General features: G+C 36.8%; 3 protein-coding genes across 4 annotated transcripts; 2 read left to right on the top strand and 1 right to left on the bottom strand.

Moving 5' to 3' along the window:
• Nucleotides 1-430: 430 nt before the first annotated feature.
• On the top strand, nt 431-8215 carry LOC132615403 (pleiotropic drug resistance protein 2-like). The gene is made up of 20 exons (XM_060330010.1): nt 431-982; nt 1085-1205; nt 1324-1412; nt 1518-1602; nt 2004-2294; nt 2374-2464; nt 2542-3442; nt 3761-3921; nt 4041-4144; nt 4227-4392; nt 4479-4562; nt 4667-4797; nt 4916-5248; nt 5349-5639; nt 5956-6039; nt 6134-6267; nt 6374-6601; nt 6692-6863; nt 6949-7203; nt 7706-8215. The coding sequence occupies exons 1-20, from the start codon at nt 597-599 to the stop codon at nt 7985-7987; spliced, it is 4389 nt and encodes a 1462-aa protein (XP_060185993.1). The 5' UTR covers nt 431-596; the 3' UTR covers nt 7988-8215.
• Nucleotides 8216-9558: 1343 nt separating this feature from the next.
• LOC132615406 (17.8 kDa class I heat shock protein-like) lies at nt 9559-10398 on the top strand. Its single transcript, XM_060330013.1, has one exon. It carries the CDS (start codon nt 9686-9688, stop codon nt 10151-10153), a length of 468 nt encoding a protein of 155 aa, XP_060185996.1. The 5' UTR covers nt 9559-9685; the 3' UTR covers nt 10154-10398.
• A 408-nt stretch (nt 10399-10806) lies between these two features.
• LOC132615405 (uncharacterized) lies at nt 10807-16526 on the bottom strand. Of its 2 annotated transcripts, none has more exons than XM_060330011.1 (3): nt 13711-16526; nt 11556-11899; nt 10807-11354 (listed from the first exon to the last, which is right to left on the bottom strand). In XM_060330011.1, exons 1-3 carry the CDS (start codon nt 15672-15674, stop codon nt 11008-11010), a joined length of 2655 nt encoding a protein of 884 aa, XP_060185994.1. In that variant the 5' UTR covers nt 15675-16526; the 3' UTR covers nt 10807-11007. The 2 variants fall into 2 exon arrangements, with proteins under 2 accessions (XP_060185994.1, XP_060185995.1); XM_060330012.1 differs by having other exon boundaries at nt 11556-11860; nt 13711-16523.
• Between the last annotated feature and the right edge of the window lie 306 nt (nt 16527-16832).

Raw genomic sequence — 16832 nt, 5'->3', positions numbered from 1 at the left:
CCAGACATAGAAACCTTCACTATATATACTTCCTCACTAAGTTCCTCCAATTCAACCCAAGATTTCCCCTTTCTCCACTACAGTTGAAAGTCAGCAAGATAAAGAAAAGGGAAATACAAAAATATATAAAAAATAAAAATTAGAAAAAACAGAAAGAAAGAAAGAAGAAAAAGAAGAAGGCAGAAAAAGCCTTAGATTTCTAAAGTGGCATTCATATTGATTCTATTTCATTCACTGTATATACTTAGGTAAGTTCACTGATTATTTAATGCTTTCTTTTCACTGTGATATATTCCAGTGAAGAGTGGCATAGCTACATAGACTGAAGGGTGGTCAGCTGAACACCCTTGGTCGGAAAATATATTTTATATATAGAAAATAATATTGTGTATATTGTTCAAAAAAAAAAAAAATTTAATATAGATATATACTAAATCTTGAACGCCCTTAGCGAAGATTCTGGCTTCGCCATAGGCATTGAGCATAACTGAAGTACCACATTTTTGTTTTTCCATTGTTGTGTAGAACACCATTGAGGGAAATATTCAAGAAAACTTGGTCCTGGACAGAGTGAAAAAGCTCGGTAGAGGATAAGGATGGCTACATCAATGAGGGAAAATGAACTGGTGAGGTCTATGAGCAAAAAGGCGAGTTTTTCTTCAGCTAGCAAGAGGGGATCATGGGCTTCAGCAAGCCTTCGCGAGGCATTTGGTGCTCCGGGAGTGGATGTTTTCGCGAAAAGTGGGAGGCAAGATGATGAAGATGAGCTGAAATGGGCTGCAATTGAGAGGCTTCCAACTTATGACAGAATGAGGAAGGGAATCTTGAAGCAAGTGTTGGACAATGGAAGAACTGTTCATGAACAAGTTGATGTGGCACATATGGGAATTCAAGAAAAGAAGCAACTTATGGATGGTATATTAAATGGTATTGATGAAGACAATGAGAGATTCCTTCTCAGGCTTAAAGATCGTATCGAAAGGTGGAAAAAAAATATGAACTACTTTTTTCAGCTTTTTCAAGAATCAAAGTTCTTATTGTTTGAACTAGAAAGTATAAGATAATAATAAACTTTGTCGAACAGGGTTGGGATCGATATTCCAAAAATCGAGATCAGGTTTGAGCACTTGTCAATTGAAGGAGATGCATATGTTGGCAGCAGAGCTCTTCCAACACTATGGAATTCAACCATCAACTCATTAGAGGTAGTTAAATTTGCATTATCTGAATCTTTTGTATATCTAAGACATTAATCAGAAGATATCTTTTCAAGTATTGATACTTAAGTTTGAGGATCACTCTTTGTTTTCTTATGGATAATAGGCACTTCTTGGGCTTCTGAGGCTTTCCCCTTCTAAGAAGAAATCTGTCAAAATACTTGATGACATTTCTGGAATTGTAAGACCATCAAGGTATGGTGTCTTTGTCCTAACATTTATGCCTCGCTTTACAATATCTCTAGACATAGTTTTGAACTCCTATGTTCTGGCTCTTTGATGAAATCTTTCAATTTTTAGGATGACACTGCTTCTTGGACCTCCAGCCTCTGGAAAAACTACATTGTTGAAGGCACTGGCAGGAAAGCTGGAGCAAGATCTTAGGGTGTGTCATTTTCATTCAGCTTTACGCAAATATTCCTTTCTTAGGCCTCCACCTAGATTTTGTCCCTATATTTAAAAATTGTGCAAATATAGTCCTTGGGACTGAGAAAATTTTAGACTATGCTATAACATCTACAATATTTTAGACCGTTATCTGACGTTTTCTCATAAGGTTTTCAGTTTACTCAAAAGGGATCTTTATACCGTAGGCTAAAAGGTCCATAAGTTGCAACATAAATAAAAAGAGAGTCATTTACTAAAAGCTGTCCTAAAAAGGAAAAACAGGCGAAAAAATTGAGTTTTCTTTCAGACAGATCAATTTTGGTATTCTTTAAATGAAAAATCCGATAATCTTGTTAACACTTGACATTCTTGAACTTTGTTCCTTTCAAACAAATGTAGATAAAGGGAAAGGTCACCCACTGTGGTCATGAACTCAAAGAGTTCATTCCTCAGAGAACTTGTGCTTATATCAGCCAGCATGATCTTCATCATGGTGAGATGACAGTAAGAGAGACCTTGGATTTCTCAGGACGTTGCTTTGGAGTTGGTGCCAGATATGAACTGCTAGCAGAGCTCTCGAGACGAGAAAAAGATTCAGGAATTAAACCAGACCCTGAGATAGATGCATTCATGAAAGCCATATCAGTGGCTGGACAAAAGACCAATATGGTCACTGACTCTATTCTCAAGGTCCGCTTTCCCTCCTAAAATATGGAGTTCCATTTATTTTCCACATATGTTAAGGTGACTAACAAATTTATTTCACCAGATACTTGGACTGGATATTTGTTCTGATACAATGGTCGGTGATGAAATGAGAAGGGGTATTTCCGGTGGACAAAAGAAGCGTGTAACAACAGGTATATGATCAGTTAAACTAGTCAAGTTCTAAAGTTGGTTTCCATTATTCTATTCTCATGAAAGATACATACTTCAGGAGAAATGTTGGTTGGGCCAGCAAAAGTTTTCTTGATGGATGAAATATCGACTGGTCTTGATAGTTCAACAACATTTCAAATAGTCAAATATATGAGACAGATGGTTCATATTATGAATGTGACAATGATAATCTCCCTACTTCAGCCAGCCCCTGAAACCTTTGATCTATTTGATGATATTATCTTGCTTTCAGAAGGGCAAGTTGTCTATCAAGGTCCGCGTGAAAATGTTCTTGAGTTCTTTGAGAGTGTCGGATTTAAATGTCCTGAAAGGAAAGGAGTTGCAGATTTTCTTCAAGAGGTTACTTCCAAGAAAGATCAAGAGCAATACTGGTCCAAAAAAAATGTCCCCCATCAATTTGTATCAGTACGTGACTTTGTCGAGCACTTCAAATCCTTCCATATCGGGCTAAAGCTTTTCGGTGAAGTTCAAGTTCCTTATGACAGAAGTAGGACCCACCCTGCAGCATTGGTGAAAGAAAAGTATGGTATCTCTAACAAAGAACTCTTCAAAGCATGCTTATCTAGGGAGTGGCTGTTGATGAAACGCAACTCCTTCGTCTACATTTTCAAGACTGTTCAGATCACCATCATGGCTATCTTTACATTCACTGTATTCTTTAGAACGAAAATGAAGCACGGTGAAGCAGAAGATGGAGGAAAATTTTATGGTGCACTGTTTTTCAGCCTTCTCAATGTGATGTTCAATGGCATGGCCGAGCTTGCAATGACTATTTTCAGACTTCCAGTCTTCTTTAAGCAAAGAGATGCTTTGTTTTATCCGGCATGGGCTTTTGCTCTTCCAATTTGGCTCCTTAGGATCCCCATTTCATTGATGGAGTCAGGAATATGGATCCTCCTCACATACTACACTGTTGGATTTGCACCTGCAGCTGATAGGTATGTCCGCTATATCCTCTTATGTATTACTCCCTCCGTACCAATTTATGTGATGCACGTTGACTGGACATGAAGTTGAAAAAAGATAGAAGATTTTTTAAACTTGTGGTCCAAAACAAGCCATAGATATTTGTGTGACTATAAATCATCTGATTAAGGGTAAAATGAGTAGTCTAAAGTTAAATTGCTTCTCAATATAGAAAGGTGTCGTTCTTCTTTGGAAAAACTAAAAAGAAAAGTGTATCACATAACTGACACAGTCCTAGTGGGCAATGTCAAATTTTCAAAATTCACTAACAAGTTGATCACCTTAAATAGGTTTTTCCGGCAGTATTTGGCCTATGTTGGTATTCACCAGATGGCGTTGGGACTCTTCCGTTTCATTGCAGCCCTTGGAAGAACACAAGTTGTGGCCAACACTCTTGGTACCTTCACATTGTTGTCAGTTTTTGTCCTTGGTGGATTTATCATTGCCAAAGGTTAGCAACTGAAACTAGATCATATTAGCTAATGAAGTGAGACTAGTTAGTTCATCATGTCAAGATTGAAATTCCTATCGCAATGTGATTCTTATATAAGCAACTGTTTTTTCCAACAGATGACCTCCAACCTTGGATGAAATGGGCATATTACCTTTCCCCCATGTCATATGGACAGAACGCGATAGTTCTTGTAGAATTTCTTGACAAAAGATGGAACAAGGTAACTTAGCATAGTCGCATCTTAGATGTTCATATTTTATTTCTATCTTTAGATAGTCTGAGAATATCTTACCCTCTTCCAGCCCAATGAGGATCCAAGCTTTCCAGGAAAAACAGTTGGAATAGAGCTTCTTAAAGCCAGAGGGATGTTTACAGAGGACATTTGGTACTGGCTTTGTGTCATTGCACTGTTCGCGTTCTCATTGTTTTTCAACCTCTGCTTCGTTGCAGCACTCACATACCTAAAACGTAAGAGATGATACTTGGTAGAGATTTTCTCCCTATGAACCAAACACAAGCTTTTGTATTGACCGTCTTTTAAAACTTCATTGCAGCTCTTGGTGATACTAAATCTGTTATGGTGAATGAGGAAGATAGTCAAAACAAGGAAAAGAAGATGAAAGTAATACCAGATGAAGGTTCAAGATTAAGACCGTCTCTTTGTTTTGAAGAATTTTATTTATATGTAACAAATATCGTTGATGTGCTAGCAGCTGCTTATGTATGTGATTTGATATATCAGGAAAGGACACTTCACAAGATGTAAATTCAAATGGTGCAGCCAGTGCAACCAACAAAAAGGGCATGGTGCTGCCCTTCCAGCCTTTGTCCCTTTCATTTGAGCATGTGAATTACTATGTTGATATGCCTTCTGTAAGTTCTTTTCTTACATCTAATGGCTTACTAATAATTGGAAAAGGAATATCTGAGTTAAATGTTGCCTTTATATAAACAAAATTCCTTACTGGTCAATGAATGATCGCTGAATCAGGAAATGAAAAGTCAAGGAATTGAAGAAACGCGACTCCAGCTTCTACGAGAAGTGAGTGGTGCTTTTAGACCAGGTGTTCTAACAGCATTAATGGGTGTGAGTGGTGCTGGGAAGACTACTTTGATGGATGTTTTAGCTGGAAGAAAAACTGGTGGATACATTGATGGGAATATATGTGTTTCTGGCTATTCAAAGATCCAAGAGACATTCGCTCGAGTTAGTGGCTACTGTGAACAAAATGACATTCATTCTCCACATGTCACTGTTTATGAATCTCTTCTATACTCTGCCTGGTTGCGTCTTCCTTCAGATGTCAACAACGAAACTCGAATGGTATAGCATGCTCCCCTTATTTTGCCTACAAGATCTCTTTGGCAGAATGAAAATGTCTATCAGAATATGTTAGTATTGACCATTCTTTTGTTTTGTTCAGATGTTTGTGGAGGAAGTGATGGAGTTGGTTGAGCTTACAATATTGAGAGACTCTCTAGTTGGCCTTCCAGGAGTTGATGGATTATCGACTGAACAAAGAAAGCGGCTTACTATAGCCGTGGAGTTGGTTGCCAATCCTTCCATCATCTTCATGGATGAGCCTACATCCGGTCTGGATGCTCGAGCTGCTGCAATTGTCATGAGAGCTGTAAGGAACACAGTGGATACTGGGAGAACTGTAGTTTGCACAATTCATCAACCAAGTATCGACATATTCGAATCATTCGATGAGGTACTAATTTGTTGATGTGCTTTTTCATTTTTGGCCCTTCAGCTGAATTAATTACGGCCGCTAGCCAAGATATACAAAACATATACACTGTTTATGTATATAATATGTATGTTTATGTAGATTATATGTATATTAATGTATACAATATGTATATATGAGGAAATTTATACTTAATATACAAAGCATATACATTTACTGGCTATTATTTTTTAGGGCAGTCCAAAAAGGTATTATCCCTTTTTGTTTAATCTAGTCCAACATCTATAACTAGTTCATATTATGATAGCCTTACTATACAATGCCACGATCCATGCAGTTATTCTTGATGAAGAGAGGAGGACAAGTCATCTATGCTGGACCCCTCGGTCGCAATTCTCAACACTTGACAGAGTACTTTGAAGTGAGATGATTATAGAACTTGTGCAGTACTTAACCATTCTATTATAAGTCCTCTAGAATCATGCAAACGATTTCTTATATGCGAACTGTTTCAGTCTGTTCCTGGGGTTACAAAGATCAAAGATGGATATAATCCTGCTACTTGGATGCTTGAGGTCAGTGCTGCATCCGTTGAATCTCAGCTTGGCGTAGATTTCGCAGAAATTTATACCAACTCTGATCTGTATAGGTATGAGAAACAATCAAATTGATCCATTACCATTATTGGTTGTTTCGTATCCTACATCCATGTTTCAATCATACTAAACATTCTCTTAAATGTTCCAAATTTGCAGGAGAAATGAAGAACTAATTAAGGAACTAAGTACTCCAGCACCAGGGTCCAAGGACTTGTACTTCCCTACTAAATACTCTCAGCCTTTGTTGACTCAATTCAAGGCATGTTTCTGGAAACAACATTGGTCTTACTGGAGGAATCCACAGTACAATGTCATCAGATTTTTCATGACAACAGTCATTGGAATTATATTTGGCGTCATTTTCTGGGACAAAGGAGGAAAATTGTGAGTCATTCTCCTAAAAATTGAATACTGAGCTTCAATTTTTTGCACTGGAAGTATACAATATCTTAAACGAACTTTTCTTTCTATCAGCGAAAGACAACAGGACCTTTCAAATCTTATGGGAGCAATGTATGCTGCTGTTTTATTTCTTGGAGGAACAAACACTTCTGCTGTACAATCTGTTGTAGCTATTGAGAGAACGGTCTTTTATCGTGAAAGAGCAGCAGGAATGTTTTCAGCCTTACCATATGCTTTCGCTCAGGTATATGAACTGAACATCTAGCTTAAATGGATTGTAAAAGCATCCATATGTGAACAAATCGAGCTTATTGTTTGTTCCTTGACAGGTGACTGTGGAAACAATCTATGTCGGGATCCAGACATTCCTTTACAGCCTAATCCTTTACTCGATGATTGGATTTGAATGGCAAGCTGATAAGTTCTTCTGGTTCTACTACTATGTGTTCATGTGCTTCGTCTACTTCACACTATATGGAATGATGCTCGTAGCCCTCACTCCAAATTACCAGATAGCAGCAATTGTTATGTCTTTCTTCCTCAGTTTCTGGAACCTCTTCTCTGGTTTCCTCATTCCTAGGATGGTAAGGGAAATCTTGATATATCCTAATTATTATTCTTTTCACAGACATTAAATATAATGTTTATGACATCTTTATACTATACAACAACTACTACTACGTCTCAATTCCAAACAAGTTTAGTGTACCAGAGTGATAAAGAATTTGACGTTTATGGGTTCCTACAATGCCTCGAGTTAATATATAATAATAATTGGGTTCACAGTAAAAAAATTATAGATATTTAGTAGAGGGTCTGACAAAAGTTACTTAGCTCCTGGGAACCCACATATCATACTGTGGATCCGCCCCTGGAGTCGATTGATTGAAATCTCACTGACGAAGATTCTCCATTTACACTCATCTCAGTCCACTATTTCTATTTTACAAAAGGAAAAATATGAGAAGTACTAAAAGTTCTCCATATTTTCTACTTAGATATAAATCTCCAATAAGGCTCTGAAAACTCCTAGAAAGCATGACCTAAAGTAACATATTAACATGACATCTCTATACTATGTTGCAGCAAATCCCAATATGGTGGAGGTGGTACTACTGGGGTTCACCAGTTGCATGGACAATCTATGGTCTCATTACATCTCAATTGGGAGACAAAACAGAACTAGTTCATGTTCCTAGACATGATGGTACTCCTGGTTATATTCCATTGAAGGATTACTTGAAGCAATACTTGGATTATGATTTTGACTTTCTTGGAGCAGTTGCTGCTGCCCATCTTGCTTGGGTTCTTCTCTTCTTCTTTGTCTTTGTATATGCCATCAGAGTTCTCAACTTCCAAAAGAGATAAAACCAAGAACATCTCCAAGTTTGACTTGTTCAGCTCTATGCATAACATGTTCTATTGTTCTTTTCTTCATCACTTTCTTTAGGATAATTCAAGGGAAATAATGTATGTAGCTTTGAGAAATAATGCATGTAACATTTATCATCTTGTTTTTGTTCACCAGAATTGTAAAGTTTCATTCTTTCACATTTGTATCAATTATAGTTTTTGATATGAAATTGTTAAGATATTGTCAAAGAGACAGAGAGTATTTCAATTGTTAGATTGTGTCGGATATATATTCAAAGATTGAAGGTAGAAGGGGTGATTTGAGATGTACATTCTTGACTTACGTGTCTAAATTTGTGTATATATTCTAAGTGTTTTCTATCATTTTTAATATGAAGTGAAATACACTTGTATTATTCACAGAAATAAAACAACGTTCGGTCAATAAGCACTGTATTGCTTTCCTTTCTTTTTGTAGTTGGTTTCAAGCATTTCGTTTTCAAGCTTCCTTTATAAACTTTATTCGAAAACGAATGAATCACCTCTCTTATTTTGGATATTGAATAAATTTCAGCCTCGACTAGTCTATAGATACTAGTTTGAACTGAGATGCTTAAGTAAGAATTACTGCCTATGTTTAGTGGATTGTCCATGTATTGTTGCAAAAAAAAAAAAAAAAAAGAACTTAAATATCAATGGCTGGATACTGGATTGCATGATAATTAAGTAGGTGTTTCGACATAAATCTGGTTGAAATTTGAAAAAAAATATCTAACATTGAAGTTAACAAAAACATCTAGTGGTTCAAGTTATGTTTAAACACGTTTCACTTGAAAATTTTACAATGTATAACCAAACAGTTTATTTAAAAAAAATGATGTTGAAACACCTTCGGAGATGACACGTGTCTCTAAAGGTGTCCGGTCTTGAATTTTTGTATCCGCATAACAAAATATTTAAAAAATAACCTTACCTTGAAAATATTAGCTATGAAAAACTTCTATTATCCATCAGTCATAAGTTTTAGTTTTTGCATATAAAATAGAATTTGTAGTCAATTGAGCAAGTTCACTATTTTGAAATATCCTAAATTAATTTATGCTCACAAATTATGCCCGAGGAATAGCAAAAACTTTGCCTAGCGAATTTTCTGAAGCAAAAGCTATTTTTTACTCCATCTGGATCAAAAAAAGAGTACGTTTAATCATTTACACACCCCTTAAGAAAATATTAATTCTTAGATAAAAATTGATAATTTGATTAAATTATCCCTAATTAAATATACATTAAAATTTGATCATATAACACTTAATAGGGATAAATTTAAAAAAATAAAATTTTTTTTTTTTAATTTGGTAAGTAAACACTCTTTTTGACCAAACAAAAAAAAACTACCAAAAAATCAAGACCCAAATTATGCATTTCCTTGACCTTTCCAGTGTGTTCGAGATAGAGAGGTATCTAGAAAGTAAAATTATTTAAAACGAATTCTGTCGAATATTGTAGAGACATCCTCTGTACTTTAATTAACTGAAGAACATATTAGATTATACTCGAACAACATAACTTTCTCGGTCCATAGCCTTCTCTTTCGATACACCTCCACTATAAATATCACGGCACATTCTCTCATTTCATCATCATCAAGCGAATCAAACTCTACAATCAAAACAAAAATTCTTATAGAACCTCTGTTTTCCAAAGAGAACAAAAATGTCTTTGATTCCAAGCTTCTTTGGTGGTCGCAGGAGCAACATTTTCGACCCCTTATCCCTTGACATGTGGGATCCATTTGAAGGCTTCACAATTGCCAATGTCCCATCCTCTACTAGTGAAACCTCAGCTTTTGCAAATGCAAGAATCGATTGGAAAGAGACCCCACAAGCACATATCTTCAAAGTGGATGTTCCAGGGATCAAGAAAGAGGAAGTGAAAGTTGAAGTTGAAGAAGGAAGAGTTTTACAGATAAGTGGTGAGAGGAGTAAAGAGCAAGAAGAGAAGAATGATCAGTGGCACCGTATAGAGAGGAGTAGTGGTAAGTTTTTAAGGAGATTTAGGTTGCCTGAGAATGTTAAAATGGGTGAAATTAAGGCTGCAATGGAGAATGGAGTGCTCACTGTGACTGTTCCTAAAGTAGAAGAGAAGAAGCCTGAGGTGAAGGCTATTGATATCTCTGGTTAAACAAGAGCAGATCAAGTCCCTGTCAATAATGTCTGTATCCTGAAGTCTTTTGGTTTGTTGGAATTAATGTCTGCTAGTCTATGTAGTTGTCTGTGGTTATGAGTCTGTTGGTTTGTTGGAATTAAGGTCTGCTAGTCTATGTAATTGTCTGGTTATGAGTCTTCTACTTGCAGTTGTAATCAAGAAAATGTTGTGAGAGTTTAGTTACTGAATAATAATTTAATAGTTGTTGTTCCTCTTTTTCATTCTGTTGTATTGTTTGTTAAAGTAATGATCCTCAGGAAAATGTGTTTTATCAACGCTATAACTGTTGGTTCATGTAAATCGACGTAGTATTACATTATAGATTAGTCCACGTAGTGTTACATTATAGATTAATACACGTAGTGTTGCATTCTGAGAACAGCTCCAGGGGAAGAATGATATTTAAAACATAAACATTAACCCTCCACTTTTCTTGGATTACTTGAAGCAGTACTTGGATTATGATTTTGACGTTCTTGGAGCAGTTGCTGCCCAACACAGTCATGCAATCATTAAAGCAATAAGAACGTGGCCTTTACCCCTATATGTTGTGTGCTTGATTTGCACCAAAAGTTTACAAACGCAAACCACAGCACAAATTTAGCAAAAGAACAGCTAATAATAGAGCAAAAAGAGCAGCCATTAATGTTTAATACAAAAACGTGGATATGAACCGAGTTCTATCCCCCAATTCACAATCCTTTAGTTTTCTTTGTACCTTTCTTTCATCCCTCTATCTACATTGCTTTTCTAATGTTCTGAAAGGATGATGGCTGGTGGTGTTCTCCCCAGCTGCAACAAAAAATTTAATCCTAATCTTCCTCTACAGGTTAGACAGGAGCATCTAAAAAATCATGAATCTCCTTTTTGCTCTTGATTAAACTTCTCCTCTTGGTGCTAATATCAACTTTATCCAAGTCTTCAGCTATTCCCATGTAACCATAGAGCAAAAGTTCCTCTTCATCCCCCTTCACATTTCTGCTGTCGATGCCTTTGCCCTTGGTAGAAGTTGCAACTCCAAAGTCTTTCCTTCCGCGCTCTTCTTCCATGAAGTGGTTATGAAGCTTTTCTGCATCCAGAAAGCCAGGAATAATGCCCAAGAACTTCACCAGTAATACGCTGCTGCTACCAGGCTTTGCCAGACGAACCCTCATTCTAGCACCACTAAAACCTTTACCTGCCATTGAAGATTACAGAGAAAAGAGAATATATCATTAAATACAATGAGACAAAGGAGGTATGCACTCTAAGAAAACAAATGACTACTGATAGTAGATGGAAGCAAGACAGCCATCCTTACTTCTCCAAATAATATCCCCCTCCTGAGGCTCAAAACTCAAAATCAGATAAACAAAAAAAAGTTGTACAACACACACACCTCTTAGAAAGTCCTCAACAGCTGCCGTGACTTTTTCCCCATCTAGGCCAGTTACCAATCCAGAGCAGTTATGTATAACAACCACTGGTGGCCAGAGAATAAGATCTTCTTTCTGGGCTAAAGCATTAGAGGCAGGAACAGCCACTGGAATCCATAATTTGCCTTCAGGGGGTGCATCACTGCTCCACCCCATTAGGACACATATTGCCTTGAAAAGACCCAAGTGTTTTGCTTTCAACCCCAACCTTTGCGTCATAAAACAATGTGTTGCCAAGGATCGAGTATCTTTGAACTCTTTCAATTGACTGAGAAAGTACAAGCATTTAGCAGTTGCAAAGAAAAAACTAGTACAAGGCAATAGATAAAAATTTAGAGAACTAGTTGGGCCATGCAAAACTATCCATGAAGAAACAGAGAGTGAAATCACCAACCTACTGCAGCACAAAAAAGAAACATTCAAAAGTCAAGAGGACAACAGGGTATCAAGCATCCTTATTTGACTACGCGATACCGGCGTTACCAGGTTAAACTGAGATGGGAGTCATATTGAGGGTTCTAAGGCATGTTCTAACCAACACAAGCTCAGCTTTAAAATAACCATCTCCTCAGAAATCACACCTTCAAAAGCCTATAACTTTTTTTTTTTTTTGGAATTGTTAACTTTGTATTCCTCAGCATTAAGGGTATGTTGGACACCTCCAAAAAGTTGCACTTAAAGGTAAAAGTAATACAGAATCCCTATGAAGTCAACTATAGCTTATAACTATATCCACTTATTTTTTACTCTATTTCTATTTCCTACAATGTTTGTTTTTCTTTTCTGTCATTGTACCTTGGCTGCACAGTATCTCCATAACATTGTACTTTTTCATATGACCTTGCTTGTACTTTACTATATCTTAATAGAATCTGCAAATTCCTCCTACAAAGAACAATGTATTCAGCTGCTTTATTAAGATGGTGGAGAAACCATAAGCACAGGGAGCACAGAGCATGTCTAGAAAATTTTCACCACGATTAGAACTAAAAACTACCCCCAAGTATTTCAATGAACTTTCCCCCCCTCTCCAGAAGAAAAAAAAAAAAGAATTTAACAAAATCTTCTTCAGTTTCAAATTTTATATCGTCTTCCTGCTGCCACTATAACTTTATCTTTTAATCAGAAAAACATTAATATCTTTCATAAAGAAACAAGTGCACATTTCTTACACAATTTTTATCTCCAAAATATTAAAGAACAGCAAATAGATGTTTTCTGTTTTCTAATCAGGTTAACAGGAGAACTAACATATTTCTAGTCAACCATTTCGCACTTTACTCGTTTCTTTTTTTAGGTTCTTGATCACTAAGAACCAAATCCTTAATGAACCTTCATGTAACCCTGTTAAGTTCAAGGAAAAACGAGAGAAGAAAGGCAGGCTTTTAAAAATTCAATATTGAGTTCCTTATTAAAAAGAATTTGATACTGAATTGACCAATGCATAGAAATGGGTTCAAGCAAACTACTATTTAATCATCCTCATAGGACTTACAGAATATATGTAACAATGTTATAGTTCGGCTGGACCACTCCCACAATTCATCTGATCAAACAACATCCTATGAATTCTTAATAACAAGAACTCAATAATGGTAGTCACAACATGAATATTTCCTATTTTTGATCCAGGTCATAAGTATCAACGTATTTGTATTTCCCTTTAACGGTAATCCAAATAAGTTACAGAAAGATGGTAAAAACAATTAGGAGAGTTCAAAACTTATGGGACATTATTCCTAAATAACCAGATGTAACTGTATTCTTGATAAGAGAGCGAATGCCACAAAATGGTTCAACACTTCAACTATAAACATAGGAAGTCCAAAAGAAATTCAGAATATGTGATATTTTGAAGCATCCAAGTGGCAATGCAAATTACGTAACTAACATTAGGATAGTTCAAAACTTATGGGACATTATTCCTAAATAACCAGATGTGACTGTATTATTGATAAGAGAGCGAATGCCACACAATGGTTCAACTACAAACATAGGAAGTCCAAAAGAAATTCAGAATATGTGATATTTTGAAGCATTCAAGTGGCAGTGCAAATTACGTAACTAACATATGCTATATGGTTAACATTCAATTCAAACGCTATAAAAGAGACAGACCTGTTGGCACAAACAATGCAGTATAAGCCACCGGCCTTGCCTTGCTCCTTGTATCTTTTCTGAGTCGCAACACTCTGATTCAACTTTTTGGTGTAAGATAGGAAGAAATTATGTACCAGTTGCTTAAATTCAATTGAGTCTTCAGGCAACTCAGTTTTTGCACAAGCTACCCGATCCTTTAATTCATCAACCACGTGGTGAGATGCTTCTGTTTGTTTATCATATTTGCCTCTTGTCCAAATATTTTTTGTAAGATGATAGTTCCTGTTACCTTGAATTGAAACATACTGTCTCAGTGTACTTGGATTCTCATGCACCTTTTGCTTTTTACCAGGATTATATGGTCTAATAAGGTGCCTTTGCCCCTGATCTATTGAACCGCGATACGACAATAAGCCATCAGTGGCAGCAACTCTATCGTAAAGGTCCCTGCTGTATGTTCTTTCTGCCTCTCCAAACCACTTGTCATCCTCAAAGTTCTCCGGAGACAATAAGCCACTATCATCTTGATCATCCCACACCTCATTCCTATAATCTATATCTTGAGCTCTGTTAATGTTTCTCTTCAAGCTACTGAACACAACCGGTCCAGAATTATGCCCCATCTTTTCTTCATCTAAAATGTAATTCCTCTTTACTGACAGAATTGGATGACCATCGCATCCAATAACACCTGATTCAATGTTCTTTAGTCGTACCCTATCTCCAAGCATTTCCATTTCATGTTCGAGCTGGGGCGATCTCCTCCGCCTCTCATCATAGGAATTAGAATGTTCATCTTTGCTGCTATGGTAATCCAGTCGCCTTGGCAGAATCGCTTGTTCAAGCAAACTAGTCCTTTCATATGAATGAACATAATCACTAGTATCTCTTGGTCTCCCTTCAGGATATACATAGTTCAAATTGTCACCCCTGGGAGAACTAACTTTATCATATTGATAGCCTGTCAGTTCCTTATGCCCAGCTGCATAATCTTGTAGGGTATTATAACTGTGATTTTCACTATATTCATTGAGATATAATGGTTGTCTAAGCTTCGTGGAACTCCTTGAATGAATATCCCCAAGAAAATGCATATCATCTTGAATCATAGGTGCATAATTCATCTTAGAGGTTCCAGAGGATGTGGTCAAACATTCCTTAGACCGGGACGCTCCATCCTCCAAAGCCAACAGTTTATGTCTGTCCAACCCATGATGATGCACACCACCTCTATCTTTATTCGAATTATGGCCTTGAACACTTCTTGCACCATCATACTCATAATCATAATCCACACCAGTGCGTGCAGCTTCATATCTGTTCTCATAATCAACAAGCTCATCATATCTTCTCTCCATCTCATCCCTACTCAATGAAGCCTCATAATGACGTCGAGGCTTTTCATCCACTTGTTGATAAGCAGGCGACTTCAACTTAGGCTGCACTATATTGCCTCCACGACTAAACTCCTCATCTCTCACCATCAACCCTCTCCTGCTCAACTGGGGTTCCATAACATCACCTTTATAACTAAATTCTTCATCTCTCACCATTAACCCTCTCCTCCTCAACTGGGGTTCCATTATATCACCTCTATCACTAAAATCTTGATTTCTAACCATCAACCCTCTCCTCAACTGGGGTTCCCTTATGTCACCTCTATCACTGAACTCTTCATCTCTCACCATTAACTCACCCCTACACCTACTAACTCCGAGGGGCCCTTCCTCTCTCCGAGGGCTCAAACTCCTCTGCCTACGTGAAGATTGTTCCATTACCCCACTATCCATTAATTCACCCCTACGCCTACTAACTCCACGGGGCCCTTCCCCTCTCCAAGGGCTCAAACTCCTCCGCGTACGCGAAGAATTTCCCATTAACCCACTACGAGGCACGACATAAGGGTCACCATCCAATTCAACTCCATGCATTCTTAATCTCTCAGCCCTATAAGCTCCTGCTTCAAAACCATCAGGCTCCATTTCTTCTTCTTCTTTTTTCCCTTCAATACTACAGAGTAAATGGACTTACCCCAAGTTCGCGTATACACAAAAAAAAGATCACCTCAGTACCACAATAACAACAACAACACACTGCAGTGTAATCCTGCAAGTGGGGTCTGAGGAGAATAGTGTGTACGCAAACCTTACCCCTACTTCAGTACCACAACGACAAAACAAACAATATAGCCTCCTCAGTAGCACAAATATCCTATAGCATCACCAAAACCTAAAAAAAATACTATAGCATCAGCATTGTTTGTTTGTTTTTTCCCCTTTTTTGTTGTCAACTTTAATCAACTGCAAAAATAGAAACTTATAAATCTACGTAGTCCACAAAGGTAATAAAAAAGATGTTTGTTTGCTTATTGAAGCCCTAACTAACCTTACTACTACTACTACTACAAGTAGTGAGATTTAATAAAGGATTTCGTTGGCTGTCTTACTTTCATGCATTAATGAGGAAGTGCAATATTGAACTAACCTTTGGGTAGTGAAGTAAAGTGTATGAAGTTGTATTGCAAAGAATTTGGGGTAACTTGTTTTTCAATGAAGTGGAATTGAGAGAATTTTTGGCTATGTGACTCTTAAAACTGAAATTCTATTTTCTGTTCTATCACATAATAATACTATACCTCGGACCACGTCTATATATATACTAGTTAATGATGCCCAATGCACACTTCCTAAATCTAATAATGTACATTAGGGAAAAAGGAAAAAGAAATTAAATTTGACCAGGTTAAAACATTAGAACCAAAGGTAATAAGTAACCACAAGCAATTTTTAATCTTTTCTTACATGAGAAGTAATCCACAGTTATTACTATTTGAGATTTCGTTTGTCCTTTTGGATATTTGGGTGACACATATTTCACCATTGAAAAAGCACTCCAAAAGCTACAAGAAAAATAAAGAGTTTAAGAGCCGGCATAACCTGCAAACAATTTATAAGCTAAAGAAAATAAGTTGAGGTAGTCTAATTTATTTATTTTTGGCTTATAAGCTGTTTTCAGCTTATAAGCTGCTTTAGATAAGCTAAGTCAAATGGGCTCAATTATTTTTTTGAGCTTATTTTAAGCACAAAATGACTTTAAGTTGGTCAGCCAAACACTCAAAAAAGCTGAAAACAGCTTATAAC

The sequence above is a fragment of the Lycium barbarum genome, chromosome 10, assembly GCF_019175385.1.
Source record: "Lycium barbarum isolate Lr01 chromosome 10, ASM1917538v2, whole genome shotgun sequence".
Lineage (NCBI taxonomy): Eukaryota > Viridiplantae > Streptophyta > Magnoliopsida > Solanales > Solanaceae > Lycium > Lycium barbarum.
The sequence above is the reverse complement of the archived record's forward strand: the minus strand, read 5'-3'. Positions and strand labels throughout refer to the sequence as shown.

Coding starts and splice junctions, on each gene's coding strand:
- LOC132615406 (XM_060330013.1), top strand. CDS start 9,686: ATGTCTTTGATTCCAAGCTTCTTTGGTGGTCGCAGGAGCAACATTTTC.
- LOC132615405 (XM_060330011.1), bottom strand. CDS start 15,674: ATGGAGCCTGATGGTTTTGAAGCAGGAGCTTATAGGGCTGAGAGATTA. Junction 11,900..13,710: donor TGCATTGTTTGTGCCAACAG/GTCTGTCTCTTT, acceptor GCCTTGTACTAG/TTTTTTCTTTGCAACTGCTA. Junction 11,355..11,555: donor TGTTGAGGACTTTCTAAGAG/GTGTGTGTGTTG, acceptor CTTCAATGGCAG/GTAAAGGTTTTAGTGGTGCT.
- LOC132615403 (XM_060330010.1), top strand. CDS start 597: ATGGCTACATCAATGAGGGAAAATGAACTGGTGAGGTCTATGAGCAAA. Junction 4,145..4,226: donor TTGACAAAAGATGGAACAAG/GTAACTTAGCAT, acceptor ACCCTCTTCCAG/CCCAATGAGGATCCAAGCTT. Junction 6,268..6,373: donor ACCAACTCTGATCTGTATAG/GTATGAGAAACA, acceptor CCAAATTTGCAG/GAGAAATGAAGAACTAATTA.